Source organism: Schistocerca cancellata, chromosome 5, assembly GCF_023864275.1.
Source record: "Schistocerca cancellata isolate TAMUIC-IGC-003103 chromosome 5, iqSchCanc2.1, whole genome shotgun sequence".
In the NCBI taxonomy this organism is placed as follows: Eukaryota; Metazoa; Arthropoda; class Insecta; order Orthoptera; family Acrididae; genus Schistocerca; species Schistocerca cancellata.
In genome coordinates, this window is record NC_064630.1 from 328,320,036 (window position 1) to 328,334,160 (window position 14,125).

General features: G+C 43.0%; 1 protein-coding gene across 1 annotated transcript in view; it reads left to right on the top strand.

Moving 5' to 3' along the window:
* Positions 1-14,125, top strand: part of LOC126188520 (neuroendocrine convertase 2) — a 1,507,992-nt gene that overhangs the window by 728,464 nt on the left and 765,403 nt on the right. Inside the window, exon 3 of the mRNA XM_049930122.1 lies at positions 13,694-13,940. Within this exon, the coding sequence (XP_049786079.1) occupies positions 13,694-13,940 (247 nt within the window). The remainder of the gene's footprint in view (positions 1-13,693; positions 13,941-14,125) is intronic.

Here is a 14,125-nt window from a genome sequence, read left to right on the forward strand (position 1 = left end):
CATTGTCGTAAGTTGCAAGCTGCCGGTTCACGTGGTGTTCACGTGGTTGCCGAAAAGAGTCTGCCTGCTGTAGCAAGCTCGTAAGCTCGCTCCTACATTATCCAGCGCGCTTCGAATCGATGCAGAAACAAAAGGCGCTTCAAATTCGCGGTTTCAATAGGTGCAATTCAGTTACATCTACGAGGCGTGCTCCACGGAAGTACGTCACTGCACCTACTACAGCTCAGGGCATTCGAAAACGGCAACAGCAGTTTCAAGACACCAGATTGCACTCGTGTGTTTGCTCAAGAGTTATAAACATTTAACAGGCATTAATGTGCTGCTTCCTGGACTGAGATAGGCGCGCCGGCCCTGGATCGAATCCACCTGGCTGATTAACGATGAGTACCGGTGTGCCAGCCAGCCTGGATGTGGTTTTCAGGCGATTTTCCGCATCTCACTAGGTGATTATTGGGCTGGTCCCCACGTTCCGCCTCAGTTACACTCACAGGCTTTTGAAACACATTCGCACTATTTCATGATTTACACTAGACGCAGACAACAGGGGTACACTGATTCCGTGCCAGTGGCAGGAAGGGTAACCGGCCACCCCTTCAAACTAACCTTGCCACATCCGATTGTTGCCACACCGACCATGCAAAAACTGCGGGACAAAGGCATAATCAAAAGAAGAAGAAGAAGAAGTAAGTGTTGTAGAGTTACAAGCTCCTGGTGATGACGATGGCGATTGCAGCAGGTTTCGGAAGCCTTCTTTCTCACTGAGACAAGTTCGGTAATAAAAACAAGAAAATTTCGTCGGTGAATCTTATCATGAGAAACTAGGTTGTGATAACACAAGACCTCCTCCAAAGGGTACACAGTGCGTCAAGGTTGATGGGTTAAAAACTGTCAGATGATGAAAGAGTATCATGATATGGCGTAAATCGGTTTTACGCTGACGGAAAAAATCGTAACAACAAAAAGGAATTGTCCGACTTAAACGAAAGTTGGCAGGTGTGTTTCTACATCTTATAATGACGTCTATTCAAATTTAGCGCTACAGTCTGGAGCCGAGCGACCGCTAGGTCGCAGGTTCGAATCCTGCCTCGGGCATGGATGTGTGTGATGTCCTTATGTTAGTTAGATTCAATTAGTTCTAAGTTCTAGGCGACCTCAGAAGTTAAGTCGCATAGTGCTCAGAGCCATTTGAACCAAATTTAGCGCCTGTCGCATAAGAGTGGCGCTATTTGCTTTAAATACACGCTATAACGATCGTGAACATTAGTTACAATTGGGATTGGACATGGTGCGTTGATGTTAGTAAAGAACGCCTTTAGAGGCGGCAAAGACGCCATTATCGACATCTCACTGAGTTTGAACGAGTTCGTGTAATAAGACTAAGAGAAGTTGGATGTTCCTTCTGCGATGCAGCAGAAAGACCTCGTAGCAACGTAGCCACTGTACATGATTGTTGGCAGAGATGGTCACGAGAATGTATGGTCGCAAAACGACCGGGCTCCAGATGGTCATGTTCCCTACCGAGAGCGAAGACCATCGTGTTCGGCATATGGCTCATGACTCATCTTAATGCATCTGCAGCAGCAGTTGGCACCATAGTGACCCAACGAACTGTTACAAATAGGTTAATTAAAGGACAGCTCCGAGATAAACGACCTGCAGCGTTCGTTCATTCCACTGACCCCAAACGGCCGCCATTTGCGACTTCAGTGGTATCAAGGGAGAGGGCTGCGTGGAGGTCTGTTGTATTTTCTGATCAAAGCTGGTTCTGACTCGGCGACAGTGATGTGTTGGTTTGTTTGCCAGACACACTGGACCTACACCTTGAATTATGGTCTGAAGTTCGATTTCGTATGACAGCAGGAGCACTCTCGTGGTCATCCCACCCACCCTGATGGGAAATTTGTACGTAAATCTGGTGATTCGACTTGTTGTGCTGCCATTCATGAACAGCACTCCAGGGGGTGTTTCCCAATAGGATAAAGCTCGTCCACATACCTCTGTTGTAACCCAACATGCTCTTCAGGGTGTCCACATGTTACATAGGCCTGCTCGATCACCAGATATGTCTCCAGTCGAGCACATATGGGACATCATAGGACTACAACTCCGCCGTCATCCACAATCAGCATAAACCGTCCCTGTATTGACCGACCAAGTGCTGAAGGCATAGAATTCCTTCCCAGAAACTCACATACGGCACCTGTACGACACAGTGCACGTTTCATGTTTACATTCAGCACTCTGGTGGTTACACTGGTTATTTGCAATGGCTTATCTCGCGCTTGCATTAAAATGTGATCGTGCAATGTTAATCAATTAAATCTGTTCTTCGACAGACGTATTCTCGAAATTTGATTACTTTGGGTTAATTATTCTTTTTGGTGTTTCGATTATTTTCTTTAAGTGTATCTACAGGGTGTATCATAAATAGCAGCTAAAACTGACTTGGGTGAACGTACACAAAAATATAAGCAAAAATGTTTCAGCAAACATGGGCCCGAGGACAAGCCGTTTACGAGATAACTGCGAACGTGAGAGCACGAGCCGACACTGACTACATTGTGAAATACTGCCCTAGTTGATTTAATTACATTTGAAATGTAAACTCTGCGATAAAGCACACATTTAATTATCCTCATATAACACATGGTCTAACTTAACAAGAAATACAATACTACGATACTACAGCTTACCATATAGTTGTCATTTCCGAATTTGGATACCGTAAAGCACTGTTCTCTGCTGTGAGTTTGGAGTTCGTTAGAGGGAGGCAAAAGAAGAGGGTTTCCTGCGAAAGACGAGGTCCTGGTTTAGAGTAAATGTGTGACACACGGATTTAGTTTGCCTCGAAGTTTCAGAATTAGTTACCACTTTGCTTCATTCTGAAACTGCCCATTTGTTCGAAGATTTTCACTATTTGTTTCATGTCTGGAAGGATGGCTTTTGGAAATTAATGTACGAGGGCAAATTTTTTAAATTTACAATCGGTCGAAAAATTAAAACCACAGTGAAAATCCAGTGAAATTTTGTGTAGATGTATTGTGCAGTGTATTACACCTGTCTGTCTCATCGGTTCGCGCTTTTCATTTTTGAGCGTAAAGTGGCTCTGTAAAAATGGCTAGAAAATAGTGTCGGAAGTCCTGTTTCCCTTGATTCCATGCAGCCCCCATAACGTGAGGGGTTTCCTTTTTCAGGACAGTTCTCGGCCGCACACTACTAATGCAACCAAGAATCTCCTGCAACGTTTCAGATGGGCAGTGTTTGGTCATCCACCATACAGCTCCCTTAGATTTACATCTTTTTCCTCTGGCGAACCGCTGTCTGTGAGGATAGCATTTTGGCACAGACAGTGAGCTAGAGACCAGTGTCTGTATTTCGCGGAAATCACAGGCGGCTCCCTTCTACGACGAGGGCGCTGGAAAGTTTGTATCGCTCTACGTCAACTGTCTTAGTCGGAATGGTGACTGTGTACAGAAGTAACTGGAAGGTGTATCAAAACGTTGCATTTTTGATTTTCACTGTAGTTCACATTTTGCGACCAATCGGAATTTGATAAAAAATATAGTGCTCGTAACCGCAATCGGAATTCTCACTCAGATACATAAGACACGTCCTAAAGGCTGTCGGTTTGCAGATGCAAATTTCTCAGAATCCATTTGATCTGAGAAGCATCATGCACCTAAATCTGGGTAGTTCGGCTAGAATCCTAACGACTGTAATACAAATTATAAATTTAAAGGTTTTACTACCGTCTTTACTTAAAGAGCTGTTATTCATTGAAACTGGTAACTGTTCTGTAGCTTTTCGCATGTTGTGTTGTATTTTTTTCGTCTGTTTTGACTGTGTTTAGAGCGAGCAGCTGGTGCAAATTAAAAGCGTCGGACAGCTGTTATACAGGCCAGCAATATCGTTTGCTCCGGTGTTGCATAATTTTATTAACCATCCTCTCAAAATAAAGAGTGCTTGCGAATGAATCATAAACATTGCATTTCGAGGCAGTGTGATATTTAGCCTTTGTTCGTGCGCACGCAGCGGGCGATGTAGTGCCAGCTCGCCTTTCATGTAGCGCGTTCGACATTTGCAGGGGAGAAGCACCTCTCCTATATCAGAGGGGCGCAAATAAAAACCGGCGATACAATTATAGGAAAGTGACACAGGTGCGTTTTGTGGCAACGTGCAGCTCTCGGTGCATTTATACAGCTGAAACACTGCGCCAGTCGTGCTTCCATTTTCAATAATTTGTTTCACTGGTTTTGCTCTTGTTTCGTTGTTTGTTTTTCTCTTTTGCGTCTACGGCTAACGTTCAGTCGACAACGTGGTCATCGGAATCAATGAACATAGTAATATCAGCTTGTGTAACCAACTGAGTAACTGGTCACGCATACTGCGGAATTTTGCATTATTAATTGTGTTGCTTATGGTTTCTAAGACAGGAGATTTGACAGAACTTAACACCCGACAGACTGTTCACCCTGGTGCAAAAAAAAGAAAAATCTTCGTAATATGGCCTAGAAATTTAAAGATGATAAAGAAATTATGAAATGCAGTAAGTTTCAAATAACTGTAAAACTTGAAACAAGAACTTCATATGATACTTAAATGTTCACCTCTGAATTCGATATGTTTGTCATTACCGTGCGAGCATTTATGATTGATTAACTTTTATAAAAACGTGACAGAATTTTCCTCCAGTTGTACTCCGCTTAAAGATATCGAACAGTTTTATCTATTAATTACGAGACAGATGCATGGTAATCCTTGTTCGTAGTTCAATATTCATTGTCCTTCAGTGCTTTTTATTTTAAAACGGCTATTCTTTCTTCTTCCTCTCGAGAGCTGAAGCAGTCATGTTTGAAATGTCCGCAGTTTGTTTAGAACACTCTGAGGTGGATGATACCTGTACCGATGATATTGCAAGCAGAGGTATCTCGTGTTGCAAGGGATTGTTACAACACTTTCTGTTCCTTTTTTTAAGGAAAAATGTGAAATTGCTTTCAGATGTATCTCATAAAATGAGGGTGGTTGAAAACTGTACGGCGCAGTGAATTCAAAGTTAAAACACAACTTCAAAAGAAGTGATTGTTTACTTTTTACCAACTTTTCTTTTATTCGTTGCTTATGTGGTAGTGAAAATTCATTTACTGGAAAATTTTAAAATTAAGTTCTGAAGTGAAACAACCTCCTCAGTACAATTGTTTGTTCACTTTTTTCAAATTTCTTCCTGTATTCGTTGCTCACCGTGACGATATTGCTAAGACTCAAAGCGTTAAAGTGATGAAAGTTCCGTGACAGTTAGTAGCATCATCTTACGCCATTGCGATTCTTCGATTTCTTCGACAATACATTGGGTTATTTTTTTATTAGTGTCTTACACTTGTTGGCATAATAAAATTCTGTCGCCAAACTATTCTCTCTATCGCTTCCCAATCGGTCATTTAATGTCATATACATGAATAAGCAAGCATGTTATTGCAGTGAAGCTGTACCAATAACTTGAAAGAACGGAGTCTACTGTCTCATTGACTATGCATTCGCTTGAGACATTTTCCGTTTAATAGATGTCGTATATAGTGACTAATAGATGTCGTATATAGCGACTAATACCCTACTTAGAAAATAAGATGAAAAGATTTACTACACGTTCGACAAACTTTGACGAGTTGTTGCTTAAAAGAAAGAAGATCGTAGCTCACCGTCTAAGTAAATACATAAGGAGTAAGATAAGAGACAGTTACTTTGCCTCTCCATAAGGCAATATAGGTTACGTGATACAGAAAACGTTATGGAAACTCGAATTCACAGATTAAGAGCTCTGCGTGAAGCCTTTATCAATTTGCATATTCAGATTCTGGTGAAATTTCTTTCAAAAGCAAATGAAACGGTTGAAAAAGAATGACGCAGCATGCTGAGATCGAATTCCAGTTACGAGCATTTTACAGTGAGTTCACTGCGAACTGTTCTCGGTTTTTTAGCTCGTGCAGTTACTGGACAAAAATACCGGTTATTCTCGAATATAAGGTGGGTAAAAGAATACATGCGCAAAATTATAGACTAACATCCTGAAAGTTGGTCTGTTGCAGGATCCTTGAACCTGTTCTGTGCTACAAAATAACAAGTTTATTGTGAGAAAAGCTTCTGTCCACAAATAAGTGAGGATTTTGAAATCCTCCCTTGCCCTTTCCACACAAGAAATCTTGCGAACTGTGGATGTAACTCAACAGACCGATTCCGTATTCCTAGAATTCTGGAAAGCGTTTGGCATTGTATGAAAAAACATAGTTAACGAATGTTCGAGCAAACTAAACAATCTGTCGCACAGTTAAACAGAAGCATTCTGAACTGGGAACTATGCGGTTCGAGGTTTAGGTGATTCATCCTGCATAAACGGTGTCGATGAAACTTGAAAGGAAACGTGAGACTGCCACCCCGAGTGTGTTTATTGAAGTAATGGTTATGGACTCGTAACATCATTGAAACATACGTCGGAATCATAGAAAAAAAGTGGCAAATCTGCGTTTTCTACCTCACGTAAGCAACGTTAGCACAGCTTGTGTATGAACAAAATGGATGAAAGTTGAAAGGAAACATGAGACCGTCACCGGCTTTATGTTAATGTTCCTATAAAGCCACTTGCTTTTGTTGTAAACAATTTGGAAAGAACTGGACAAACATCGAATGTTTACGAAAATGTCGAAAATATTGGAAGTATCGAATATCTGGCACCTCGATATTCGTTGATTGCACATTTGGTGCAAATGTGTCACCGTTAATTCCATTATACAGTTCTACATCTACATCTACATACATACATACTCCGCAATCCACCATACGGTGCGTGGCCGAGGGTACCTCGTACCACAACTAGCATCTTCTCTCCCTGTTCCACTCCCAAACAGAAAGAGGGAAAAATGACTGCCTATACGCCTCTGTACGAGCCCTAATCTCTCTTATCTTATCTTGGTGGTCTTTCCGCGAAATGTAAGTTGGCGGCAATAAAATTGTACTGCAGTCAGCCTCAAATGCTGGTTCTCTAAATTTCCTCAGTAGCGATTCACGAAAAGAACGCCTCCTTTCCTCTAGAGACTCCCATGCGAGTTCCTGAAGCATTTCCGTAACACTCGCGTGATGATCAAACCTACCAGTAACAAATCTAGCAGCCCGCCTCCAAATTGCTTCTATGTCCTCCCTCAATCCGACCTGCCCAAGACACATGTGTTTCACGGCTCACAGGTTTCGCTACAGCGGTCGTCCACGGTGCTAGCTCAGCATCAGGTAGCTCCGCAACGTAACATGAGTGCACTGCGTTGAGTTCACTGCGCTGCTTCCTACCATAAATAGTCCTAAGGAAACGATGCTGTTGGTTTTACAAGACAAGCGTCTCAGGTACACAACGTTCAGCCACAGAATGTGTACCAATTACAAATTGTAAACCAACTGCTTGCCATGACATCAAATTATTCGAAGGATCCTTAAAACATTGCATTGTAACAAGTTGTAGTGCGTTCATAACAAGTACACAATTTCTGTATTTGTGGGGATCCACAGCCACCAGATGTTTAACAAACGTAAACATGGTCCGTAGTAGGCTGCAATGCGATTAGTAAATATCGTCTAGTTGGCATTGTCAAGCACGTATAAAACCAAAATGGAAAAGCACTACCATGTATAATGGCACGTACATGGCTATATATGCAGAAAATGTAGTGGCTTTCCACATTGGTTTTACAGGTGCTACTGACAAATAGACCAAATAAACTAATCGCACCATTAAATAAAAATCACATTTCAGCCTACTATGGACCATGTTTACGTTTATTAAGTAGATAAATCTATTGAATGTGATGTTTTCATTAAGACTGAGATTTTTGTTAATAATCTATATAGTATTTTATTTTAATCCAATATGATATTGTGAACGTATCATTTCAGTAACAACGTATGCCACTTTCTATCATTTAATATGTACAATAGTACACACAGTATTTACAGATAATATCATCAATGCTTAACGCTCTGTTGGAAAACCGCTCAATATATTCAGATGTCTCCTTATCATCACACTCTTTAGTGAGATCGAGTGCTGTCACATATGACGAGATAATACAGTGAAAAACACGGTTTTAATTCGAATGCTAGTGATAACACACTGTGAGCTCTTGAACTTCAATCCACTCGCTTTGCCCTTCCCAGTAATGATTTTCAACACGTGGGCTATAGTAGACTATGGGAATTATGCTTGGAGGTCGTGTCAACTATTGTTTGAATGCACTTGTGCAGACATCAACATGTCTGAGACCTTTCTGACTGAGCAGTAAGACAGACATTAAAAGCAAAGCAGACACTAGCGCCGGCCGAAGTGGACGAGTGGTTCTAGGCGCCTCAATCTGGAACCGCGCGATCGCTACGATCGTAGGTTCGAATCCTGCCTCTGAGATAGATGTGTGTGATGTCCTTAGGTTAGTTAGGTTTAAGTAGTTCTAAGTTCTAGAGGACTGATGACCTTAGATGTTAAGTCCCATAGTGCCCAGAGCCATTTTTGAACCAGACACTAACAGCAGTAACTTATTGATACTGCTGCTGGCAGAATTACTTACCCTGTGTGTAATCGAGAGATTTTGCGCACACACACACAAAACTGTCAGCAGCTTCGAAATGTAAGTCTCTATACTCTTGACACCATCACAGACTGTGCCGCCAATGTGAGGTGTCAACGGAACGCAACGTAATACCTGTCGAGCAGAGAGACCATCCCCATGCAGTCGCTGTGACACTGTGGAACTTGAGATTGCGGCCTTGCAGTCCTGTTAAATGTGGTTGCAAACCGTACGCTCTGTTTGACCTTGGCCCCTTCTTCGAAACGCTTCCCATACACGTGAAACATTGCTGTGAGCTATACCAACCACCTGGTTTACACTCGTCATACTTCATCCTTCTTCCAGTTTCCTGATGATACTTTCCCGTGTGTGATCATCGAAATTGCTGTAATGAATAACACCACCAGAGTGCTCAGTAACTGCTATACTTCAACAACCTCGTGTTGCGGGACTAGCCACGTAGCCATGCTGACTTCACAATATGTGATTCCCAAATATCTGTGCACGAGCCGAAGACATCTGGCAACATGATCCCGCACATTCATTCATTTTTATGGAGTAGTTAATATGTAATGTTACTTTATCAATCTCGTCCGTATGTTCTGAAGAACAGTATGTTGCCACACTTGAAAAGGCATGAAGGTTCGAAGTAATGAAATTTTGAAATCCGGCAAATGTAGATCTATGGAACAAGAATGCCCTTGCCGTAATTCTAAAACTACTACGTGGGGTCGTGACCTAACTCCGGATGCACCACATTAGGTCACCAAGGCCATCATACTTCACTATTACAACTTCTGTTCATAATGAAGGGATTAGTTTGGTGACCGACGTATTAAACACGAGACCAGAGCACGGCCTGTCTAAAGATACTGGGAAAGCCGGCCGCTGTGGCCGAGCGGTTCTATGCGCTTCAGTCTGGAACCGCGATGCTGCTGCGGGCGCAGGTTGGAATCCTGCCTCAGGCATGGATGTGTGTGATGTCCTTAGTTAGGTTGAAGTAGTTCTACGTCTAGGGGACTGATGACCTCAGATGTTAAGTCCCATAGTGCTTAGAGCCATTAGACGGGTAAGCCAACCCTTGTATGTCAGCAGCATTTCTTCTTAGAAATGTTTAGTGTCTTCCCCTTCTCTCCATCACTAGCATTCTGCAGTGGTGCCTGCGCATTAATTGAGTGAATTTCTTACATTGTTCAAGAGTAACGGGAACTTTAAGCCGTTGAGAAGTCACACGAGAGAGGACCATTTTCCACTTGCTGTAATCCCATTAAGGTTCTCAGCCAGAGATGATAGACATTTCGCGCCCTTCTTCGGAGGCTCATAGTAATTTTATACCTCTGTATCATATCCAAACTCCAATTGTATTTTTAGATTTATGTATGTAGACTTCACGTGAACACAACAACAGTGTCATTGTCCACAACTGGTGGATGTAATGCAGCGGAATTCTCTTAATGTGTCAACGATTCTGGTAGTAACTCATACACAAGTTTATTGATCACTCCAACCCACAAACAGGTACTACTACTACTACTGCTACTGACATCGTTCGAAAAATAGTTTAGTGAAGTCCGTGCAGCGAACTTGAGACTGCTGCCATATTGACAGGTTGACAGCTGACCTATTTACCGGGCTTAATGAGGCTTGTCAAAACCATTAACATCCAATGCTATTTGAGATAAATTCGTTTATAACGTTGAGTTTTGTGCCACGGGAATTTTAGGGACTTTTACATTTAATGGCGACAGGATCTCTTTGTCAATTGAGGCTTCAGATACTGCTGCCAAAGCTGATGACCAATTGTCTTCATTATTCAGTGACTGGTAATAGCAAAAGGCCACTCACAAAGTGTCACTGCGTTATTCAAGAAAATCATGATACTGAGAGGATGATTTAATAGGGTTGACAGGAGGAGAGCAGTATCGAAGATATTAAATAAGAAAAAAAGAGAAACTTGAGCAGGATATTATGGAAATAAAAATTACGTCTAGATTGATCTTTAGGCACTAATACAACAGCATTTTGTATGAAGAACGTTTACATTGACGAAGAAAGATCGCAGCACCAAGAAGGAGCTGTGCGATAACAAATGAAAGTTGGAAAGCGTGTTTCTATATCTGAAAGTTGATGTCTATTCAAATACCGAACCAGGCGCATAAAAATGGCGCTCGCAGTGCCACCATAAGGATGCAGATTACGTTTGCTTTAAATACCTAGTGAGCATTAGTTATCTTTGAGATTGCACGTGGTGAGTTGATCTAAGCTCAAGAATACCTTTAAGACGACGGACTTCATTATCAACATATCACTGATTTTGAACGAGGTCGTGTAATAGGGCTACGAGAAACTGGAAGTTCCTTCTGCGATATTGCAGGAAGGCTTGGCAGGAATGTAGCTTCTGTACGTGATTGCTGGAAGCGGTGATCACGAGAATGTACGGTCGCAAGAAGACCGGGCTCCAGACTATCACGTGGCACTACTGACAGGGAAGGCCATCGTGTTCGGCGTATGGCTCTGGCGTAAAGTACTGCATCTGGAGCAGCAAACTGAGCAGCAGTTGGCACCACAGTGAAACAACGAATCTTTAAAAATTGGTTACATCAAGGATGGCTCCGAGCCAGACGCCCTGTAGTGTTCATTCCAAACACCCCAAACCACTGCCCTTTGCGACTTCAGTGGTGTCAAGCGAGAGCTGCTTGGACGGCTGGGTGGAAGTTCAAATGATTCAAATGGCTCTGAGCACTATGGGACTTAACATCTGTGGTCATCAGTCCCCTAGAACTTAGAACTACTTAAACCTAACTAACCTATGGACATCACACACATCCATGCCCGAAGCAGGATTCGAACCTGCGACCGTAGCGGTGGGTGGAAGTCTGTTGCATTTTCTGGTGAAAGCTGTTTCTGACTCGGTGGCAGTGATGGCCGTGAGTAGTTCAGAAGAAGACCAGTTGAGGTCCTGCAACCAACCTGTTTGTGTGCAAGACACCTTGGACCTACACCTGGAATTGTGGTCTGGAGTGCGATTTCGTTTGACAGCAGGAACACTCTCGTCATTTTCCCATGCACCCTGACTGCAAATTTATACGTCAGTCTGGGGATCGAAACTGTCGCGCCGCTATTCATGAACAGCATTCAGGGGATATTATGCAACAGAATAACACTCTTCCACATATCGGTGTTGTAATCCAACATGCGCTAGAGACAGTCGACATGCCTTGACCTGCTCGATCACCAAATCTGTCTCCAGTCGAGCCCATATGTGATATCGTCGGACGACAACTCCAGCGTCATCCAAAAACAGTACTAACCGTTCCTGTATTGACCGACGAAGTGCAACAGGCATAGAACTCCATCCAACAAACTGACATCCGGTACCTACACAACACGATGCATGTACGTTTTCATGCTTGCACTGAATATTCTGACAGTTACAACGGCTATTAATGTACGAAACAACGTTTATTAAAGTACCAGTATTTCACATTTGCAATATCTTAACTCTTGCTTACATTAATCTGTAATCTTGCAATGTTTATCACTTAAGTGTGTTACCTAGATCAATGCATTCCGGAAACTCGACTAATTTGCATTATTTATTTTTTGGTGTTGTAATTTTTTTCGCATCATTGTAGTAACTTTTTCTGAGAAACGAGTGTTAATCAAATCATATTAATTGAAACATTGACTTGTGATGAAAATGAGGCTTTTTAACCTCCTGATTGCAGCCAGTTCAATTATTTCAAGAAGCTATTTATTAAAAATGATTGAAACTAATTGTTGTGTCACTGTGTTATAAATTTTCTTTGCATTTGCCCATGTAAGTCACCGCCGCCTCCCCTTCCCCCTCCCCTCCATTAACTTTTTTTTATCCCATTGTGAATCAAAGGTGTTTTTCACTGTGAATATTTGAAGACAGTTTTAGTCACGCTCGCAAAAAAGGAAACTAAATGTGAAATACGTGTAAAATATTTGGTACTTACAGTATCAGGAGATTACTGGTGTTTATATGCAGTAGTTGAGGATGTATGTTATAGTAATAAATTGTTACTCAGGATATGAGCGTAGGGGAGCAGATGCAGGAATCCTGTGCCGCCGCCCATGGTAAGGTCCTAGTAGATGTGGTCTGCCATTGCTTTCCTCCGAACTGTTATGACATGTTAAGCGCGTGTCTGTGTCGTATGGATGACTTTGGTGAGTGTCTGCACAGTTAAGTGTTTCTGTCGTTATGGATCAAAGGAATGGAGAGAGTTAAACCCAGTGTCGGCTCATAGTCCTCTCGAACAGCGCCAAATGGATCCCGAAGTTCAACGTCTCCATCCTACGTTCGCATCAAAAATGTTCAAATGTGTGTGAAATCTTATGGTACTTAACTGTTAAGGTCATCAGTCCCCAAGCTTACACACTACTTAACCTAAATTATGCTAAGGACAAACACACACACCCATGCCCGAGGGAGGACTCGAACCTCCGCCGGGACCAGCCGCACAGCCCATGACTGCAGCGCCTTAGACAGCTCTGCTAATCCCGCGTGGCGTTCGCATCACCATCATCATGTCACATGTCGCCATTTCACTGCACAGGTGTTCTAAATTTAATCCAGGACATAGGCACGGAGACTAGTGACCGGATACCGCTCCTTCGCTTGGCGACCAAATGCATTCGCCACCAGGAGTCGAAATGGCTTACTTGCGAGTCGAGTGCCACAACAGAAGCGTGCATTAGCGACCTCGGCTACAAAGGCGGGTGTGCACATTATGTTAATTTACATTAATCATGTGTAAATTTACGTCACACTCCATTGTGCTTGTACGTGTGGAATATTCCAGTAATCTCTTCAGCACAAAAAGGTCTACATCCTCACCATCATCGTCATCACCATTTTAATCAGTTATATTAAATGTGACAATATAAGGAAGGCATTTAATTTGACATTTTACTGAATAAGAGGAATCTTTATGAACCCTACAATCGACACTATCATCAAATGTTACTAATTTAGTCAATCACCACTTGGCGCATTTTCGGGACCCATCCGCCCCGCATCGCTGTGTGTGGATTTCCGAGGCACTGAGCAGCCGGTGACGACGGTGTTACAGGTGGAGGCGGCGGTGCAGCAGACGGGCTTCCGGCGCGTGAAGCGCGGCTACAAGCCGCTGCGCGTGGAGAACCTGGTGAAGAACATGCGGCCGCAGCGCGACCCGGCCGACCCCTACTTCCCCTTCCAGTGGTACCTCAAGAACACGGGCCAGAACGGCGGCAAGGCCAAGCTCGACCTCAACGTCGAGGCCGCCTGGGCACAGGGCGTCACCGGCAAGAACGTCACCACCGCCATCATGGACGACGGTGAGTCCCTCCTGCCCGCATCTCTCTCTAACCCCCTTCTGGGGGACGCTCTCGTCTGTAGTCGACCAAATGTGAGTGTAAAGTTGTTCGGAGTAATAAATGGAACAAGACAAATGCGAGAATCGTGATGCCGAAATGATGAATAATGTCGCATAAGCGTGGTCAGCCTAGAAGCAATACAAAAC